The 22,656-nt window shown below is 39.5% G+C and overlaps 1 protein-coding gene across 1 annotated transcript in view; it reads right to left on the bottom strand.

Annotated features, from left to right (window-relative positions):
* LOC126248111 (dystrophin-like) overlaps window positions 1–22,656 on the bottom strand; it is a gene marked incomplete at its 5' end in the record, with an annotated part of 304,077 nt that overhangs the window by 21,819 nt on the left and 259,602 nt on the right. The window contains 3 exons of the mRNA XM_049948789.1: window positions 13,819–13,933; window positions 18,861–19,110; window positions 19,727–19,864. Of these exons, the coding sequence (XP_049804746.1) occupies window positions 13,819–13,933; window positions 18,861–19,110; window positions 19,727–19,864 (503 nt within the window). The remainder of the gene's footprint in view (window positions 1–13,818; window positions 13,934–18,860; window positions 19,111–19,726; window positions 19,865–22,656) is intronic.

Genomic DNA, 22,656 nt, shown 5'->3' with positions numbered 1-22,656 from the left:
CGATGATTTTAATGGAACAGTGATTATAAAAAAATGGACATTAGAATGAAAAAGGGAAAAAAAGAGGGTCCTCCTCCTTACAGATCGACATGTAGCGCATCCACCCCAAGTAATTTCGGAAAATGCTCCAAGTGAAATTTTCCCTCCAAACTCTACTAGTGTTCCACAACCACTTGATTTGGGCATTACTGCAAAATTTCAAAGTGCATCATAGGAAAAAAAAAATCTGGTTCAACATATGATAGTGCTGACTGATGCAGGAAATGAAAATCTCTCCATTAAATTACTACAAGCCTGGAATTTATTTTGGCTGCCTGGAAGCTGGTGTCATCCTCCACAATCAACAACTGTTTCTGTAAAGCTGGTGATTTATGAAGAGACTGCCACTGATGATGATGACAGAGGTGATGGTGAAGTCATATCTGGTAATGAGCTATCTCTATCTCTACTGGAGGGTGCAGATTTTGACAGTTTTGTACATTTTGATGATTATCTCACCATGCGTGGGGAACTACAGAACAAGGAAATCATTGCTAACATGTGCCAACAACGCAGTGATGGTCAAGAAGATGGACCATCTTCAAGTGACAGTGATGGAGATGGCGACTCGAATACTGAAACACTTAAACTGAGTGAAGTGTTACGTGCTATCAATGCGTGCAGACATTATACCAGAGCAAAGAGCTGTAGTGAAAAAGCTATGAATTCATTAATAGCTTTGCAAAATGAGGGGTATATACACAAAGCACGAAAAGTGAAACAAGCCAAATTATCTGATTTCTTTAAAGCAGGATCAGTTTCAAAATAATGTAATTTTTTTAATACTGTATCTTTGTTGCTTGTACAGTGCAAAGTGCCAAATTACAATACAGCATCTAATTTCTCTAAAGCACAACTGAGCAATATTTTTTCTTTCTTACTGTACTCTGTCTTCGTCAATTTTAAAGTTTACATATTATGTAGGCCCATTGTATGCTTTTTCCCAGTGAAAAATGTGGTGTGTATTACTGTATCTATATCTGACTTTGCAGTAATTCTAAGTTACAAGTAATCTTTTCACTTCCCCTTGATATACATATAAATCAAGTTCAACTGCACTTCAGCAAATATATATATATATATATATATATATATATATATATATATATATATATATATATATATATATATAATAAACTAAAATTAAGAAACACAATAAGTATCTGGAACTTCAGTTCCACCAATGAAACTGTTTATACATATATAAAAGTGTATCATACAACATCTCTTCGTCTCCCTCTACAATTTTTATCCTTCTCCTCCATCCCTCTCTCTCTCTCTCTCTCTCTCTCTCTCTCTCTCTCTCTCCTCCCCCTCTGATACCTCAAGATGTGTATGTGTGTCCTACCAACCCATCCCCTCTCTTAGACAAGTTGTGTAATTAACTTCTTTTTGCCCCCACTATGACTCAGTCCCTCCTCATTCAATATATGATCTACCTATCTAATCTTCAGCATTCTTCTGTAGCACCACATTTCAAAAGCTTCTGTTCTCTTCTTGTCTTAACTGCTTATAGTTCATGTTTCACTTTCATACAAAGCTACACTCCTGGCAAATACCTTCAGAAAAGACTTCATAACATTTAAATTCAAATTAGATGTAAACAATTCACGGGTAATCTGACAGATTTTTTTTTTTCAGAACTATATGCTGAGGCCATCAGTGCCCACTTTAAACAATATGACAAATGGAGGCCATTGCAATAACAGCATATTTAGGACTAGCAGTAGTTGTGAAGGAACAAATTAAGTTGAGGGGAGGAGGTTCACATTGTATCACTGTCCCAGAAGAACAATGTCACAATTGCAAAAATAAGTCAGATATAGTGAAATAAATAAACGGCTATAAATGCATCTTGGATGCATGACAGTACATCTACTGAACAACAGTTATCCTTGTCATGCCAAAAAGTAGTCAAATCATCATCAAAATTTCAGCTCTTTACTGTGTCACTTCAGAACAACTTCACAAGTTGTGTCGGTCACATGGTGGAGTTACAAGCATAGTATCAGTTGCAATATTCTTCACAGTGGGCACTATAGCCAAAAACCTACTGAATGAAGGAAACATTTTTCCACTTTGGCAGTAATATTTCCATACCTGAGAGGTTCAATTTCAGAAATTTCAACATCAAACCATAATTATAACACCCACACACTATTTCTTATGTGGAAGAAGGGAGGTGACCCCACTCCAGACCATCACTGGTTTAGTTAAAAGGACACATGTCCATTTCTTATCTAATGGTTTCCAAACACAGACTTCCCATGTGGTCTCAATTTGAAAGTCAACTCATAATGCACCTAAAAAGTTCATGGTGCCAGTCACTGTTTAAGTATGGTTACATGTTACACAGTGACAATCTAGTGAGGAGTTTATCAAACATTGGAGATAGGAAGAGTTCATGAGCTAAGTTACTAGTACAACTTACTCAGGCAGAAGAGAGCAAGGGTATGTTCATGTTATTTATACAGCTTCTCTGTCATTAATAATTCCATTTTAAAATCCATGAAATACCATAATACTCTTCAGTGAAGTTTCACATGCAGTAGTCAATAAGATCATAGCAAATGTGTAGCAAGTACACATTAATTTTACTTCCAATATCACTGAATTAACTTTTTAATTCTTTAGAATTCTGTGTCACTGTTAATGGTTCTTGTTCTGAAAGCTGATCATCTCCTTCAGCACAATCTCGAATAGCTGCTGGATAAAACATATTAGAAAGAAAGCACTCTAATATGTCAAATACCAGATCAGTCATATCAAAACATGTGCTGCATGATGTGGAACACTTACAGGGAAAGGTTTTAAGGACTTAGATCCAGAGTACAAACAGCAAAGCAATGAAAGCAATTCAAATCATGAAGAAGGTTCTTTCAAATAAAGTGTTAAGCATACACTTAGTGCAATAATTACTAGCAAATTATTTTCATCTCTTACGGTATATTAATAATTTTTACTTATGGACCGTCTGACAGCAACTGAATAAAACACAATTTTAGTGCCATACGCGTTTCGCCTTTATTTTCTGCAAGGCATCATCAGTGGCAGGTTGCGCGGACAATTTCCTACATATTACGCTCCTGTTGCATTTTTGGTGTTGTTCTTCTTCATATGAACGCCAATTTGCGGTTTTTTTCCCCATTCCACAACACTATGCACTGAACGCTTGTTTTAAAGCAATGCTTAGTGTTGCATGCGTTCAGTGCATAGTGTTGTGGAATGGGGAAAAAAACCGCAAATTGGCGTTCATAAGAAGAAGAACAACACCAAAAATGCAACAGGAGCGTAATATGTAGGAAATTGTCCACACAACCTGCCACTGATGATGCCTTGCAGAAAATAAAGGCGAAACGCGTATGGCACTAAAATTGTGTTTTATTCAGTTGCTGTCAGACGGTCCATAAGTAAAAATTATTAATATACCGTAATATTACACGCAACTGAGGAAGACAGGACTATAAAAGTTGAAGATATTTTCATCTCCTTTGTTTGTTTAGCAAGTATATAATACTGCATTTTATTTTCATAGATCTTGATTGCTGCAGAGAAATATGCACAGCCACAATAACACAACAACAATAATGAAGAAGATAATGGGAGACATGGTATGATAAGAATTCATTATAACAGATAGTTAAAGAAAAGAGGTTACACGGATCACCATAAAAGTCACCAATGAGTGGTAAGGAAATAGGCCCTCATTTGCTCAAATGTCTGTGTGCTTGTAAGAAAAAGTGCAGCATGAAGATTGCTGAAATCAAAAGACCAAACATTTTTAATGATTTTTGGAACTTATCACCTGATGAACAAAAATGTGAAGTAATTGTGGGGCTAGTAAATGAAAACCACAAAAATACACAGACCGCATAAGATAACCAACAAAAGAACAATGAGTAGGATACACACACTCAGGACACCAATATGTAAAGTGATGTATGCGAATAGATTTAATGTGTCATAAAAGTCTGTTAAGAGTACTCCCCAACCAGAGAAGAAATGTTATAATGATGGAATGTTCCTATTGCCAATGAGGTACAGCTCTAATGCTGCATAGATGAACTGAATTTCATCTTACAAGAGAGACTTTTCAGATAATAGTTTTCAAGAAATTGATAGTGTTTGACAATATATAGTTCCTCTGAAGCTCCCATACCTTCTTAAAGTACTTCTTAGAGTTCTTCTGAAGTTCAGCTAAGTATGCAGACCTCCAGGTCTTGACCCAGTGGATCTCACAACCCTAAACAAAATTTTATAGAGCCATATCTCACAAATATAAAGGTGGTGATACTTTGGATGTGAGTGAGAGACTTGTAAAGTTGGAATATTCAGTGCAACACAAGAATATGCAATACTGTATTCTGTTTCCTGAAGCCTTTTTGACATACTTTATTTGGAAATTCATATCAAATCTCTGTTGTGCTGATAAATAAAATATGTCTGAGGCAGTAAATCATTCATTAAATGTGCTATCAACCTGGAACGGTTCTTCACATAGCTTTGTAGACAAAAGGCGTATGCCCTATTTTCCTAGATTCTGGACATAGTAATAACCAAGGTGACATTTCTGCATAACAATTACATCAATAAATAGTTCTTTATCACCATAAAAAAATCAGTGTCATTATGAATGTGTATCAGAGCACGCGAAAATGTGGCACACCGGACAGTCATTTGTTCTTCCTTCAAACTCAATAAAAAGGACATATGCTCATTTACCTTTCAGTTATGGGTTTACTAAGATATTTTAGTCAGATAACTAGTTTTAGCTTACATAACCATGTTTGATTCTTTACCTGTGTAAAAAGCACATAGCATTACAGACATGAAACGGAAACACAGTATGGTGAATGTAACATAATGGAAAAATAGTTACCCAACACAAGATACCATAGACATCACTAGTGTATTCTCACCTATTGCAGAAGCTGCATACAAAGCATGGCTAGCAATAGAAGCAAAAGCAGACTTGATCTTATACGTCAATCACAACAAGCTGAAGGAAGTAAAGAACTGCACATCACATCAGGTAAAATCCCTGCTTTCTCCTAAGAGAAATACTCGAGTGGAGAGCTGGGGTTTATCCCTTTCGTGAATTACAACACCCGAGTCAGGGACCAGACCCAACGAGCAACTCGGGCAATTCAGCTACACATATCAATTACTGCTGTCCGAGGATAAGGTTATAAGTGTTTCACAATGTAATTAGAAATGTAACCCTGGTCAACTTCAAATATGCTTGTTGTTGTGGTCTTCAGTCCTGAGACTGGTTTGATGCAGCTCTCCATGTTACTCTATCCTGTGCAAGCTGCTTCATCTCCCAGTACATGCTGCAACCTACGTCCTTCTGAATTTGCTTAGTGTATTCATCTCTTGGTCGCCCTCTATGATTTTTACCCTCCACACTGCCCTCCAATGCTAAATTTGTGATCCCTTGATGCCTCAGAACATGTCCTACCAACCGGTCCCTTCTTCTTGTCAAGTTGTGCCACAAACTACTCTTCTCCCCAATTCTATTCAATACCTCCTCATTAGTTATGTGATATACCCATCTAATCTTCAGCATTCTTCTGTAGCACCATATTTCGAAAGCTTCTATTCTCTTCTTGTCTAAACTATTTATCGTTCATGTTTCACTTCCATACATGGCTACACTCCATACAAATACTTTCAGAAACGACTTCCTGACATTTAAATCTATACTCGATGTTAACAAATTTCTCTTCTTCAGAAACGCTTCTCTTGCCATTGCCAGTCTACCTTTTATATCCACTCTACTTCGACCATCATCAGTTATTTTGCTCCCCAAATAGCAAAACCCTTTACTACTTTAAGTGGTGGTGGTGGTTAGTGTTTAACGTCCCGTCGACAACGAGGTCATTAGAGACGGAGCGCAAGATCGGGTTAGGGAAGGATTGGGAAGGAAATCGGCCGTGCCCTTTCAAAGGAACCATCCCGGAATTTGCCTGAGACGATTTAGGGAAATCACGGAAAACCTAAATCAGGATGGCCGGAGACGGGATTGAACCATCGTCCTCCCGAATGCGAGTCCAGTGTGCTAACCACTGCGCCACCTCGCTCGGTTACTACTTTAAGTGTCTCATTTCCTAATCTAATTCCCTCAGCATCACCAGACTTAATTCGACTACATTCCACTATCCTCGTTTTGCTTTTGTTGATGTTCATCTTATATGCTCCTTTCAAGACACTGTCCATTCCGCTCAACTGCTCTTCCAAGTCCTTTGCTGTCTCTGACAGAATTACAATGTCATCGGCGAACCTCAAAGTTTTTATTTCTTCTCCATGGATTTTAATACCTACTCCGAATTTTTCTTTTGTTTCCTTTAGTGCTTGCTCAATATACAGATTGAATAACATCGGGGAGAGGCTACAACCCTGTCTCACTCCCTTCCCAACCGCTGCTTCCCTTTCATGTCCCTCGACTCTTATAACTGCCATCTGCTTTCTGTACAAATTGCAAATAGCCTTTCGCTCCCTGTATTTTACCCCAGCCACCTTTAGAATTTGAAAGAGAGTATTCCAGTCAACATTGTCAAAAGCTTTCTCTAAGTCTACAAATGCTCGAAACGTAGGTTTGCCTTTCCTTATTCTTTCTTCTAAGATAAGTCTTAAGGTCAGTATTGCCTCACGTGTTCCAATATTTCTACGGAATCCAAACTGATCTTCCCCAAGGTTGTCTTCTACTAGTTTTTCCATTCGTCTGTAAAGAATTCGCATTAGTATTTTGCAGCTGTGGCTTATTAAACTGATTGTTCGGTAATTTTCACATCTGTCAACACCTGCTTTCTTTGGGATTGCAATTATTATATTCTTCTTGAAGTCTGAGGGTATTTCGCCTGTCTCATACATCTTGCTCACCAGATGGTAGAGTTTTGTCAGGACTGGCTCTCCCAAGGCCGTCAGTAGTTCTAATGGAATGTTGTCTACTCCCGGGGCCTTGTTTTGACTCAGGTATTTCAGTGCTCTGTCAAACTCTTCACGCAGTATTATATCTCCCATTTCGTCTTCATCTAAATTCTCCTCCATTTCCAGAATATTGCCCTCAAGTACGTATCCCTTGTATAGACCCTCTAAGTACTCCTTCCACCTTTCTGCTTTCCCTTCTTTGCTTAGAACTGGGTTTCCATCTGAGCTCTTGATATTCATACAAGTGGTTCTCTTTTCTCCAAAGGTCTCTTTAATTTTCCTGTAGGCAGTATCTATCTTACCCCTAGTGAGATAAGCCTCTACATCCTTACATTTGTCCTCTAGCCAACCCCGCTTAGCCATTTTGCACTTCCTGTCGATCTCATTTTTGAGACGTTTGTATTCCTTTTTGCCTGCTTCATTTACTGCATTTTTATATTTTCTCCTTTCATCAATTAAATTCAATATTTCTTCTGTTACTCAAGGATTTCTACTAGCCCTCGTCTTTTTACCTACTTGATCCTCTGCTGCCTTCACTACTTCATCCCTTAGAGCTAACCATTCTTCTTTTACTGTATTTCTTTCCCCCATTTGTGACACTTGTTCCCTTATGCTCTCCCTGAAACTCTGTACAACCTCTGGTTCTTTCAGTTTATCCAGGTCCCACCTCCTTAAACTCCCATCTTTTTGCAGTTTCTTCAGTTCTAATCTACAGCTCATAACCAATAGATTGTGGTCAGAGTCCACATCTGCCCCTGGAAATGTCTTACAATTTAATACCTGGTTCCTAAATCTCTGTCTTACCATTATATAATCTATCTGATACCTTCTAGTATTTCCAGGATTCTTCCATGTGTAGAACCTTCTTTTATGATTCTTGAACCAACTGTTAGCTATGATTAAGTTGTGCTCTGTGCAAAATTTTACCAGACGGCTTCCTCTTTCATTTCTTTCCCCCAATCCATATTCACCTACTATGTTTCCTTCTCTCCCTTTTCCTACTCTCGCATTCCAGTCACCCATGACTATTAAATTTTCGTCTCCCTTCACTACCTGAATAATTTCTTTTATCTCATCATACATTTCATCAATTTGTTCATCATCTGCAGAGCTAGTTGGCATATAAACTTGTACTATTGTAGTAGGTGTGGGCTTCGTGTCTGTCTTGGCCACAATAATGTGTTCACTATGCTGTTTGTAGTAGCTTACCCGCACTCCTATTTTCCTATTCATTATTAAAGCTACTCCTACATTACCCCTATTTGATTTTGTATTTATAACTCCTGCATTACCCCTATTTGATTTTGTATTTATAACCCTGTATTCACCTGACCAAAAGTCTTGTTCCTCCTGCCACCAAACTTCACTAATTCCCACTATATCTAACTTTAACCTATCCATTTCCCTTTTTAAGTTTTCTAATCTACCTGCCCGATTAAGGGATCTGACGTTCCTCGCTCCGATCCGCAGAACGCCAGTTTTCTTTCTCCTGATAATGACGTCCTCTTGAGTAGTCCCCGCCCGGAGATCCGAATGGGGGACTATTTTACTTCCGGAATATTTTACCCAAGAGGACGCCATCATCATTTAACCATACAGTAAAGCTGCATGCCCTCGGGAAAAATCACGGCTGTAGTTTCCCCTTGCTTTTAGCCGTTCGCAGTACCAGCACAGCAAGGCCGTTTTGGTTAATGTTACAAGGCCAGATCAGTCAATCATCCAGACTGTTGCCCCTGCAACTACTGAAAAGGCTGCTACCCCTCTTCAGGAACCACACGTTTGTCTGGCCTCTCAACAGATACCCCTCCGTTGTGGTTGCACCTACGGTACGGCCATCTGTATTGCTGAGGCACGCAAGCCTCCCCACCAACGGCAAGGTCCATGGTTCATGCTTAAGTGTAACCATATACAGAGACCAATAGCAGAATAAATCAAGTGAGCTGCTTTAACTTATGTAAGATACATCAGGCATTAGCTCCACTACAATTCATAACTGTCTTAAGGCCTCTAACATGAACTGCAATTGACAACCACTGACAGGTTTAAAAGAGAAAAACAATCATAATGACACTAATACTGCCACAGACTCCATCTCCAGCTGGATACCTCAGCATAACCATAATCTGAAAACCCACTGAAGCACGAACAACTAAACTTGGTGATAAAACGTGAGCATCAATGTTTATTGATGTATTATAAAAATTTCGTGAATTAAGCCCACTCAATTCTCGATGTACTGAAATATAATCACGAACAATGTCACCCTATTACTATTTGCTGATGTCCGTCTGCTTAGCTGGCCGGTAACGTGCTTGCCTCCCACACAGTGGGCCCAGGTTTGATTCCCAGCTGGGTTGGAGATTTTCCCCGCTTGGGCACTGGGTGCTGTGCTGTCCTCATCATCATTTCATCCTGATCACTGGCATGCAAGTCGCCCAATGTGGTGTCGTCTGCAATAATATGCACTCGGAGGCCGAACTTCTCCGGATGGGGCCTCTCGGCCAGCAATGCCATACGATCATTTCATACTTTTGTTTGCTGATATGATTCAGAAGATGTCAATCATCTGGCAACAACTTGGCCCTGATAGAGGTATAAATTCAGCAAGCTTTCCTACGTAAAAAGCATTGTTTAGGGGTATTTTTTGATATCAGTAAGGCACACTACACTACTTGGAGGCACAGTACTCTCTGAAGCTACACCAATGGGGCTTTCGTGACCACCTCCCCATCTTCATTTGGTCCTTCCTCTGAAGCCACCATTTTAAGCACAGAGTTGATGGTAGACTGTCAGATAGTTTTGTGCACGAGAATGGTGTTCCCAGGTCAGTATTTTGAGTGTCATCCTCTTTACCACACCTATTAACAGAAAAACGTCCACAGTATGGAGTCTTGTGTCCAATGCTCCTTATTTGTGGAAGATTATGCAGTCTTCTACTCTTCCTCCAGTTCTGAAGCGGCAAGTCATCAGTTGCAACTTATCGTCAAGAGGCTGTAGGTATGGGCTGGTTTTACGGCTTCTGCGAGGAAGTATGTGTGTGTGTGTGTGGGGGGGGGGGGGGGTTCATTTTAATCGTTGTCATCTTTTTACTATACCTGAATTGCATATGTGGGACACCATTCTACCTTTTAAAGACTGTGAGGTTTCTGGGCCTCATTTTTACTCCAAAATGTCATGGTTACCACACCTAGAGGACCTGAAGGGAAAGGCCCCGAAGGTACTAAATATCTTGAAGTGTCTTAGCCTTGGGTCTTTGGTATCAGACAGGAGATGTCTGCTCCAACTTCAGACTGCCTTCATGTGACTGCGGCTGGGCTGCAGCTGCATGGGTCACAATGTAAAGGGTCAGCAAAACCTTCTCACCTCATGATCATTGACACTAAACATCATGAGGGCATCAGGCTGGCCATGGGAGCTTATAGAACCAGCCCCACACTGTCTCTGTGCTGAGGCAGGTGAACCGTCACTTACCATCCAGTGGCAACTCCTCATGGTGGATCACGTGTGTAAGTTCCTCACTATTCCCAATTCACCAGTATACTGTACTATTGCCAGTCCAGCTATAAGAAGGGTCGTCAAGCAGATGCGCAAAACTATAGACCTATATCTCTGACAACGATCTGTTGTAGAATTTTAGAACATGTTTTTTGCTTGCGTATCATGTCATTTCCGGAAACCCAGAATCTACTATGTAGGAATCAACATGGATTCCGGAAACAGCGATCGTGTGAGACCCAACTCGCTTTATTTGTTCATGAGACCCAGAAAATATTAGATACAGGCTCCCAGGTAGATGCCATTTTCCTTGACTTCCGGAAGGCGTTCGATACAGTTCCGCACTGTCGCCTGATAAACAAAGTAAGAGCCTACGGAATATCAGACCAGCTGTGTGGCTGGATTGAAGAGCTTTTGGCAAACAGAACACAGCATGTTGTTCTGAATGCAGAGACGTCTACCGACGTTAAAGTAACCTCTGGCGTGCCACAGGGGAGTGTTATGGGACCATTGCTTTTCACAATATATATAAATGACCTAGTAGATAGTGTCTGAAGTTCCATGCGGCTTTTCGCGGATGATGCTGTAGTATACAGAGAAGTCGCAGCATTAGAAAGTTGCAGCAAAATGCAGGAAGATCTGCAGCGGATAGGCACTTTGTGCAGGGAGTGGCAACTGACCCTTAACATAGACAAATGTAATGTATTGCGAATACATAGAAAGAAGGATCCTTTATTGTATGATTGTATGATAGTGGAACAAACAATGGTAGCAGTTACTTCTGTAACATATCTGGGAGTATGCGTGCAGAACGATTTGAAGTGGAATGATCGTATAAAATTAATTGTTGGTAAGGCGAGTGCCAGGTTGATATTCATTGGGAGAGTCCTTAGAAAATGTAGTCCATCAAAAAAGGAGGTGGCTTACAAAACACTCGTTCGACCTATACTTGAGTACTGCTCATCAGTGTGGGATCCGTACCAAGTCGGGTTGACAGAGGAGATAGAGAAGATCCAAAGGAGAGCAGTGCGTTTCGTCACGGGGTTACTTGGTAAGCGTGATAGCGTTACGGAGATGTTTAGCAAACTCAAGTGGCAGACTCTGCAAGAGTGTGGCTTGCTGTCCAGGTTTCGAGAGGTTGCATTTCTGGATGAGGTATCGAATATATTGCTTCCCCCTACTTATACCTCCCGAGGAGATCACGAAGGTAAAATTAGAGAGATTCGAGTGCGCACGGAGGCTTTCTGGCAGTTGTTCTTCCCGCGAACCATATGCGACTGGAACAGGAAAGGGAGGTAATGACAGTGGCACGTAAAGTGCCCTCCGCCGTACACCGTTGGGTGGCTTGCGGAGTATAAATGTAGATGTAGATGTAAATTGAATGCCTCTTTACCAATTGTTCATGGGCAATGAACCCATTTGGTACCTGCACAACATACACACTGGAGTCTGTTGGTATCGTGACACCACAAATCCAGGGTTTTAACCAGCTACCACCTGGTTATGCAGGCACCCAGAGTAGTTTTAGATTTAGTGCAGTACAGGAGAGGCAGCACACCTGTTTTTAATACATTCTTTTATAACATTTCAACTGAGCACCACGACTCTTTAGCTGTATTTACAGATAGGTCTAAACAGAGTGACTCTGTTGGTTGCTCTGTTGTTTGCCCGGATTGTGTCCTCAAGATCCAAGTGTCATCAGACTTTACTATTTGGACACAAAATTACATGTGATCTTGCAAGCACTGGAGCAGATGAGACATGTTTTGAGTGATAAATTTCTTGTCTGTTCTGATTCCCTGAAAGTTTTCACTCTCTAGAGCACTTATACCCAGCAGATAAAGTAGTCCAGAATATTTAGGTATCCTGGATGCCCTCCTCCAACTACAAAGGCTGGGGAAAGAGGTTTTTTTCTACTAGGTGCCAGAGTACATGAGTGCAGGAAATGAAAGGGTGGATGTGGTGGCCAAGGAAGTGTTGTGATCCTCAGTTCAGCGTGCCACCCCCTGCATGCGGTATTACCTCACTGTTGAGATCAGGAGCAATGTGTATGCAGGAAGAAAAGTGGCTGAGAGTGACACACAACATGTTTTAAGGTATTATGATATGTCCAACCTGTTTCTTAAAATTTTAGGAACATGTTCTTAATATGTTAACAGGATGACTAGCTCATCCATGTTTTATGTATGTGGTCAGCCAGTCACATTTTCCTGTGCAGGCAGTTTAGACCCTTGTCATTTGAGTTATATTTTAATCCCAGATATAGCACCTTTCACCCTTCCTACACTGTCTAATGGCATGCAAGATAGAGTAATTCTGTGGGTAAGTCAAAGTGAGAGGGAGTGAGTGAATGTCATTTTGTAGGTTTACTCCTGTCACTGGGTGGCAACATTTTTGGCCATTTTCTCTACATTTGTTTCTTTTAATATTTGTCAAGGCACTGATAACCTTTATGTTCAGTGCCCGTTAACTCCAGACACACACATACACACACACACACACACACACACACACACACACACACACACACACACTCACACTCACACTCACACAAACTAAGGTTCAAAATGGTTAAAATGGCTCTGAGCACTATGGGACTAAACATCTGAGGTCATCAGTCCCCTAGAGCTTAGAACTACTTAAACCTAACTAACCTAAGTACATCACACACATCCATGCCCGAGGCAGGATTCAAACCTGCGACCGTAGCGGTCATGCGGTTCCAGACTGGCGCGCCTAGAACCACACCGGCCGGCGCGCAAACTAAGGACTCAATTCTTAATTCATAACTGTAAAAATTGAGGAGGCATGTTTAAATTCAAATTTTACTAACCATGTAATGTCTTTGGTATCTACAGACATCACTATGCACTTCAAAGTAACTCCTGTGTAATTCTGCATACAGTGGGTCACAAACAGAAATGTTCTGTAATCACGTGTTGTGCCTGTATTATCAAACTACATTCCAACGAAGTTAAATCCTAAATGTTCTTCCTTTCTTTCGTCATCAAAGACATCAGTAATTTTCTTCATAAATTTTAATAGCTGTTAGGAACTCAGTCCTTTTATATCTGATGATGTTGAAAGTACTAGTATCAGTGTAGCACATTTTTCTTATTACTGTTCACATGAATGATAGTATTTCATTTTCTCTTTTCTTTGTATGTTCACTTTCGTACTTCATCCCTTAGTTTATTTAAATAAATCAGTTAATAACAAAGTTTGAACAATCCGGAAGTATATGATTAACACACAGATGCAAAGCTTTGTATTACACCCATTAAGTGACTTTTGTATTGCAGTGAAGGGCCCCCTTTATGTGATAATCTTGCTACAGACAATTTTATTACTCACCTGGAGAATCTTGATAATGACCATTCAGTTTTGCTGGAGAATCTGTTGCCAGCTGGGAGGCAGTAACTGATCGTGTCTGCAGGGTTCCTGTCTTTGATGGTGAACCAGAACTTGGCTATAAAATAAACACCACCATTACATGTGAGAATGTATGTCTAACTTTACACAGTATGTGCAACTACAACACGTAATTTGTCACAATAATTATAATGCTCGTGTCACAATCACAACAATGAATGTGTTCAGTATTGTCATGTTGAGCATCTGTTGTACTACAAGATTCTAGAACAATTAATTCACAAAACTGGTGAAAAAGACAAACTGTCACATCTGAGTTTTTTTTACATTTACAAAGTAACATGGTCACTCTTTAAGTCCAAATTCACCAATTCTCCCTCATCAGAAGTCCCTCAGTGTTCTCCATGTGTTTAAAGGATATTACTTACATTATCCCCATTAGAAAATAGCAAACTTGGCTATGAAAATGAAATGAAGCTTGCACACAACATATCCCAAAAGCATAAGAAAAGTGCAAACCTAAAACAATAGAGGGGTAGTTATAGCCAGAAGAAGAATGGCTCTAAGCACTATGGGACTTAACATCTGAGGTCATCAGACTTTGAACTACTTAAACCTAACTAACCTAAGGACATTACACACATCCATGCCCAAGGCAGGATTTGAACCTGCGACCGTAGTGGCAACGCAGTTCCGGACTATAGCACCTAGAACCGCTCGGCCACAGTGACCGGCAGTTATAACCTGTACATCACATCATCTGACAGGCATGAAACAATTAAGAGAATGGTTTTCCATGAGATCAACACATTTGGAACAACAAAAAGTCTCATGATGCCATCTGACAACTGGTGATGCTCATGGGGTTTTTAAACAAATTTCCAACTCTTCAGCTACTGTAAATACACTCTTCCTTTTTACCTGTTCCATACCATTTAACCTCTTTACAAATTCTAAAAAGCAGAGATGTAATTGTGTTTTTAAATTTGTGTTGGTAATGCAAACTCCAACAGTACCTCTTTCGATGGTCTTTAAGTAGTGGCAAGTTCTTTCATAAAATATTAAGAAATTATTTTACAACATTTGATTATCAGAAAGATGGTTTTGAATTCTCTCTCTAGCACATGACAGTCCACCTCCACAATTACCTGATACCATACAATGAGATTTTCAGAGCATGGAGTTTTAAAACAAGAAAACAACTGTCATTTGTCATATGTATCTTTTGTGTGGCAGTTTGCATGAGTTGATACTAATAATACCTAACTAACACTATCTGGATTTACAAAGGAATAAAACAGTAAAAATAATCCAGCTGATTGGACAGTTACGATTATTTACTCACTTCAAGAGATAGATAATAAAAACCTATCTCTCAGTATCAATGCAAAATTCTCTGGCGCACAATTCAGAAACTTTACTGAAACAATTTTCCTCAGTCTTACCACTAAGAAAAATAAATACTGTTTATCTCTGGTGTCATGTTTGCAGTAACAGACAAGCCAGATTCTGAACTAAGAGCATATTGTGTTAAATTTTATAAATGTTTTTAGATTTATACTGATACTCGAGAGTCACATTTCAGTTGGAACCAGCTCCAGTAAGAAAAGTAAAAGGCCACTTTACACTCCACAAGCAGAAGAACAAGAGGAGGAGGTTATGGTTTCACCTCTTCATGGTGTCATCATTACAGAGTGGCTAGGATCAAAAGGAAATTGGTTATTACCATTTTGAAACAATCATGCAGCAATAATGAGATTAAAGGAAATCATATGAAACCCGAATCAAACAGACTGGATGATGCAGTGAACACCACTCCTACCAATTACGATTCCAGTGTCTTACGCAATGTACCATTTTACTTAACAACAATCACCTTCTGAAGATATTGGACATATAGATTGCACCTTACAGGACACGGCATGGGATGCAGAACGATATGGACGTAAGACCCAAAAACTAAACTGGCACTTTCCTCCGTGGATGCTACACGTAAATTTAAGATAATCATTGAGGCATGCATTGGGCAATTTTAATTTTGCATTAAGTTTTCTGATGAACTGAAAGTTTCTAACTGGTGCACAATAATTTTAAAAAATTCACAAAAACACGCAAAGACTTCACTTATCCACCTTGATTTTAATTATCTCACTACCATGATCAAGTGAGTGTGACTGGCAGAGGTACTTTAGTATATTAACTATTTAAGTTATTTCATTGCAGATGTGTGTAATAGATCAATTATTCCATCACGTAATTTCCTACCGAATCTTACCACAAGGAACAGAAGATGTTTCAAGTCTTCAACACTTAAAATGTCAGGAACATTGTCAGAAATGACACCAAATATCTCTGAAGTTTTTATGTATCATTTGTTTTAAAAGAATGTGCACTTCTTTGTTGGCTGTTTCTGAAAAGCTACAAGCTTTCAAAAAATGTGGTCCAAAGGCTCAGCAAACACTGTATATTGAAGATATGCTTTCACTTTACACTCTCCAGTTTTGTCACTCGTAAAACTATTATTTTTTAAATATGAGTGAAGAATTTTTTGGCTCCAAATGACAGAAATTTTGTGTACACAGGCCTAAGAGTATCTGGAAACTGATAATCAAGGTGGTATTCAAGTTGTGGAAAACAAATGATTAATAGAGTCGCCACCAAAATTTCTACCCAAGAACACATTGGCTGGCAACTATCCAATAATAAATTATGGGGGAACACATTTGAAAGTGGTTAGCAAACAAATAGTAAAATATTATAAGTGTATGGTAGTTTCCTATTCTTCATGAACACTCTTAGCATGTGAACTATGTGAAGATTTGGTATTAAAAATGATCAGGCACTTTGGTGAAATATATCTTAGAATCCAGACACTAAGATCTCAATCTGCTCACAAAATTTAATCATTATCTGACAACGAACGATGGCCCGAAAGAGCTTCAGTAAGCATCCACCACCTCCACCCATCTACCAAGACACAAACAAGAAATTTAATGTACTTGGCTTTTTATTCCTATTAAATTAACAGAGGATCTATTACCCATCAACAAAAATTCAGAAAGTGTTTTAAAAACAGCAAAAATCAAGTTTATAAAATTTGATTCAAGTAGTTAAACAATTAACTAAAACATGTATATTTCTGGAAGCAGCAGTAATACAACTATCAAATAAAGTAACAGGAGAAAACAGGTAAGTGTGATAAACATGTATTATTTTACTATCAAACAACGGAACATCCTGGCCACTGAGGTTGGACTGCAAGCAACTGCACTTGATGGGAGAAGCAATTCATGGGAGGTGGGGGTAAGGAGGAGGCTGGGGCAGAGAACAGGAGAGATAGCACAGTAGGGGTGGGTGAGAGAGTATTGCTGCTCGTAGGAGTATGCAGAAACATGCTGGGGACAAGGTAGGCCTACTTGGTGCAGTTGGGAAATTTGAGGGAGAGGAAAGAGGAGTGGAAAAGGAGAAAAGTAGGGAAGGGGAGTGGAAAAGGAGAAAAGTAGAGAAGGGGAAAAGACTATTTGGTGCACTGGTGGAATAGAAGGCTGTGTAGTGCTGGAGTGAGAACAGGGAAGGGGATAGGTGTGTGGACAGGGACTAGTGAAGGTTGAGGCTGTGGGGGTTATAGGAACATATTGCAGGGAGAGTTATCACCTGTGCAGTTTAGAAAAGCTGGTGTTGGTAGGAAGGATCCATGTAGCGCAGGCTATGAAGTTGTCACTGAAGTGAAGTGCATTATGTTGGACAGCATGTTCAGCAGCTGGAGGGTCTTTACCACAGTTTGTCAGTGGCCATTCATGCGAACAGGGTAGTGCTCCATTGTGGCTGGACAGTTGGAATGCCAGAGATGGTAGGTGACTCGGGTCCTGTCATGTCTCACTGCCATCCAGGACTGGAGCAACTGAATCATATTCTCCGTCAGGGTTTGGACTACCCCTTATTGTGCCCTGAAATGAGGAATACCCTACCCACTATCATTCCCACCCTTCCAAAAGCAGTATTCTGCCACCCACCAACACTACAAAATATCCTTGTCCATCTTACTCTAACCCTGCTCCAAATCCCTTTCCTCACAGCCCATATTCCTGCAACAGACCTAGATGCAAGATCTATCCCATACATCTTTCCACCACAACACACTCTAGTCCAGTCACAGCCATCACCTACCCCATCAATCACACAGCTACCTGTGAAAGCAGACATGTGATCTACAAACTAAGCTGCAACCACTGTACTGCTTGTTACGTGGGCACAATAACCAACAAGTTGTCTGTCCGTGTAAATGGCCACCACCAAACTGTTGCCAAAATACAGCTGGAACACCCAGTCACTGAAAATGTTGTCCAACGTGATGATCTTCACCTTCAATGGCTGCTTCACAGCCTCCACCATCTGGATCCTACCTACCAACACCAGCTTCTCCGACATGCACAAGTGAGAACTCTCCCTGCAATATATCCTACCTACATTCCTGTAACTCCTCTGGCCTCAACTTTCACTGGTCCCTGTCCTTGACCCATCTATTCCCTTCTCTGACCCCACTTCAGCACTAAACAGCCTTCTATTCCAACAGCATGCCCACTAGTCATTTCCTCGCCTCTATTCCTCCCCCCCCCCTGGCCCTACCCTATCTCTACCACGCCCCTACATGCTCCCACAAGCAGCACTACACCCTCCCCCACCCCCACCCTGCTATGCCTCCCACTCTTGTCTCCAGCACCCTCCTTATGCCCACCATCCACAGACTACTTCTCCCATCAGTTGCAGTTGCTCGCAGTCTGACCTCAGTGCCCAGAGGCAGTAGTGATGTGTGTGAGAGCTGTGTTTGGGTGAATGTGTGATGTGTGTTTTCTACTTTAGAAGAAGGCTTTGGCTGAAAGCCTAGATGTACAGCAGTCATTTTGTTGTGCCTGTCTGCAAATCAAGATCTCTTCCACATACATGATGAGTATCAAACTTTTCTTTTCATAATAGTATCATTATTATATTATTATGGTTTTTTAAAAGATATACACTGTCACTACCTCATCCAGGAGCTGTCGCAGACGCTGCAACTGTGCTTCAAGCTGCCTGTTGTGGTCCTCAAGAATTTGCATGCGAGCCTCGAGCCGGCCTTTGTGTTGACGCAACAGTTTTGCCTCAGCCAGCATGTCTGCGCCTCCAGCACTAGTACTCGGCATCTGGCTAGCTTCCTCTGGGGTTGACCCGGGTGTCTGGCGAGCACGAAGACGTTCGTACTCTGCCTGCAAGGACGCGTTTTCCTCTTCCAGTTCCCTGTTTGACAGCAATAAGCAATGCTTGTCAGTTAATAGTTCTGATTGGTGAAGTGATTACTGGTTGCAGCTTATAGGTACAGGGGTTAGCACAGTAATTTTATTTAAAAAATTAATATTATTAATTTACTATCACAGCTTTATGTTTTCTACCTGTTAATAGAATATGTCTAAACATGCTCAAACAACAACACTTAGGACTCCAAAGTGTTTGGTATTATTTTCATGTTGACAGTCTTTGGAGAAGAGGAAGAAGAGACAGAATGGGGTAGGAAACAAAAGTGTGGTTTGGTGTGGTGAGATGGGGCAGGAGAAGGGGATATAAATGAGAAGCTGGGAACATGTAAAGGGAGGGGCCATTAGTGAAAGAGTAGGGAGGAGGTAGAGAATGGAAGAAAGTGTGAATCTAACACACTGATACCATTGAGGTCATTAGGGACAGATGAGAAAGAAGAGGGGAAGGAGAAAGGTGGATTTAAGGGTATGACATAGTGGTACAGAGACAATGAGAGAAGATAGGAAGAGACAGTAAACAGATTAATATTTTTCATGTAGGATGTAACCAAATTACAGCAAACTCTTCCTCTTGACTGAAATTCAAACTACTGTATTAGTACCTTATCATTGCCTCAAGTTCTTCTCGTTGCTCTGCATCAATTGCAACCATAATCTGTACTGGGCTGCGAGGTACTGGGACACTTTCACCTCCATTGAGCGACTGGCAATACTGGGCAATCAGCTGATGTTCATCATCTCTGTAAAACAATGAAGCATTTTGGAATTAATTATAGCATCCAAGCATGAGCTTCAGTCTGCCCTTTTGGTACAACTTCTGACTACAAAAAAGTGTTTACAATAAATTTTTTTGTTAAAAGTATTTTTAATGAAAATAATTTGACAGACGGGTCCTATTTTATGAATTCAGTCTTTTTTGTTTATTTTGGGTCTCATCATTATTTGAACAACAGCACCTTTTTTTCAGAGTGCTTGTGGATAATCCCATCAGAAACTGATGCTCCAAGATTTTGTTAAAACCATTTCATAAGCACAAATATTGCCATCCTTTATCCTCTTCATATGTGTGAGTTAGAATGATATGGCATGATGAAACATTATAATGGTACACAAGCTTAGTCATTCTTCTAGCAACTGATATTTGAGTTTTAGCTAAAATATCTGATCATTAAACAAGAAAAGGAACATTACAGGAAATATGAGAAGAAACTTTTACCTCAACATACATATTTGATAGTTCTACAACTCTATGAGCTGCCTTGCACTCACTGAAGACGATTCAGGAGTCCCTCTTTGATTTATGAACTCTGACTGAACTCTTTATCATATCTGAGTGACAAAAACTCTTGAATGTATATCACTTCCATTTTTCCACTTTTGGTCTTGTTGTAATCGTTATGCAGACTACACTATAATTTGCATCAAAGCAGAGCAGTAGTTAAACCATGAGAAAGGGTACACAAATGCCCGTCCTGGGTTTAGGGTTTTCATTGTTTCCCTAAACTACTTCTGGTAATTAACAGTGTAACTTCTTTGAAAGAGACACAGCCAATTTCCAGCCCCATCCTTGCCTGAAACAAGCTGGTGCTGGACCTCTAATAATCCTCTATCTTCATTTAATTTGAAGTAATGCTGCCTGACGACAGCTGTCAATAAATCTCCTATAAAACTGTTAATCTCAACTGTTCTCCCCTTGTATCTTCATTTTGCACACTTTCAGTTTTATTGAGATAACTGCAGAGACAGCTGAAACACATTAAATCTCGATACACTGTCCATCGTCATGGCCACTTTTGTGAATTGTATTCCATAAACTCTTCTTAAAATTAAAGATGAGTGAAGTTTGATACATTATCTGATATCCTACAACTTTCTTGGGTAATAAACTTCATTATTTCAATCTTGAGACGTCTAGAAGTCATTTTCCATTTGATTTCATTTACTTCACCCACCGTAACTGTCACATGGCAACTGACCGTTCATGTGAAAATTATCATAACTATCCTTAGTGATTGTTTAAAATGAATATATCTACACCTTATCTGAAATAGTTTGATTTCTTACTACAGCTATGTAGCTTTCACCGTGTGCAATGCGCATCGTGAATATTTCCCTGGCAGAACTAAAAAAATAGATTTAGCTTTCCTTGTGTGCAATGCACATTATGATGATTTCTCTTGTCTTTGATGGAGTCAAGTCTTTGATGGAGTTACTCTGTGATTTTTTGGTTCCATCTGAAATTCAGTGGTGTGTTATTCACTGCTGATATACAATAACTTGCAGAAATTCTGTCTCTAGATGTATTGCCATGTTATTTATTATTTAATGGATACTGTCACATTTGACCTTTTAGCTTTACAGCCATTACTAATGTAATAACAGAATGAACATCCCACTAAAAATTCTAAAAGAAGAAATTTCAGAACCAAAACTTCTCATTGAGAACCACAAATGATTCCATCTCAGCAATACCACAGAATTTTTTTTTCTGTTTCTCTGATGTATGCACATTTGAGTATACAGACTTAATGAAAATGCATTCATATTCCTCAAAACAGATGATAATTGACCATTCTTGTACTTTGAAAATTTTATATGTAGGGTTCTGACAGTTATTTTCTGATGCAGCTTCTGATTTCCCAGTCAAGTGCCAAGAATGATGGTAACTGCACAGCATTTATTTCAAGTTCTAAAATAAGTGCTTCATAAATTCACTACTGTAAACTGCAGATTACATTGTATGTTTTCACTATATCTCTGCATGTGAAGTAGAAGACCACAGATAGCTGCTATAGTAAACAGGTGGATTCTTCATCATTATATCACAATAATGTTGCTTGTGAAACCCACATATTGCATCCAAAATGTTAGTATCATTACAATTTCTTCTAGCTTATTCTTTGTTTGGTCAACAATATCCTACAAAGAAACACATGCTTCATTCAGGCTGCACATTTTCTGCACAAACTGCAATTGAATTTTAAAAATAATGAAATTTCTTACCACAAAATTTAAATACAGAAAGAATTTGAAATTTTCATCATAAAGTTCACTGCAAATTTTCAGTTTGTTTCACATGACAAAGGAAATGATCACAAATCTTCTGAAACAAAGTATCAAATGATGTTATATTTTCATTCACATCTTGGTTTCTTTCCTTCACTTGCATACAATTAAACAGTGTTAACTTGCTGTGAAGCAATAGAGAGAGAAAGTATGTCATTTATAAATATCTCTCTTTTTGGCACTTGATTCTGGGTGTTAAGTTGAAGCTCTTCAAATTCATTCAATTTAGCAGATTGTTTGTTTCTTATATCCACATAACCCTTGTATCTATCTAAGTCCTTCCAATACTCTCTTACGGAATTTTTCCACCAATTTGATTATATTTATTACTGCAAACACAGTCAATGCAAGAGCAGCAAAACTTAATGATGGGTAGATTATATTGCTCAATGAGTTCAGTTGCACTGTTTCAGCTTAATAACTTTTCTTTCAAAAATCCACTGCACAACCTCTTACCATTCTGTTA

This window comes from Schistocerca nitens, chromosome 3, assembly GCF_023898315.1.
Source record: "Schistocerca nitens isolate TAMUIC-IGC-003100 chromosome 3, iqSchNite1.1, whole genome shotgun sequence".
In the NCBI taxonomy this organism is placed as follows: Eukaryota; Metazoa; Arthropoda; class Insecta; order Orthoptera; family Acrididae; genus Schistocerca; species Schistocerca nitens.
The sequence above is the reverse complement of the archived record's forward strand: the minus strand, read 5'-3'. Positions and strand labels throughout refer to the sequence as shown.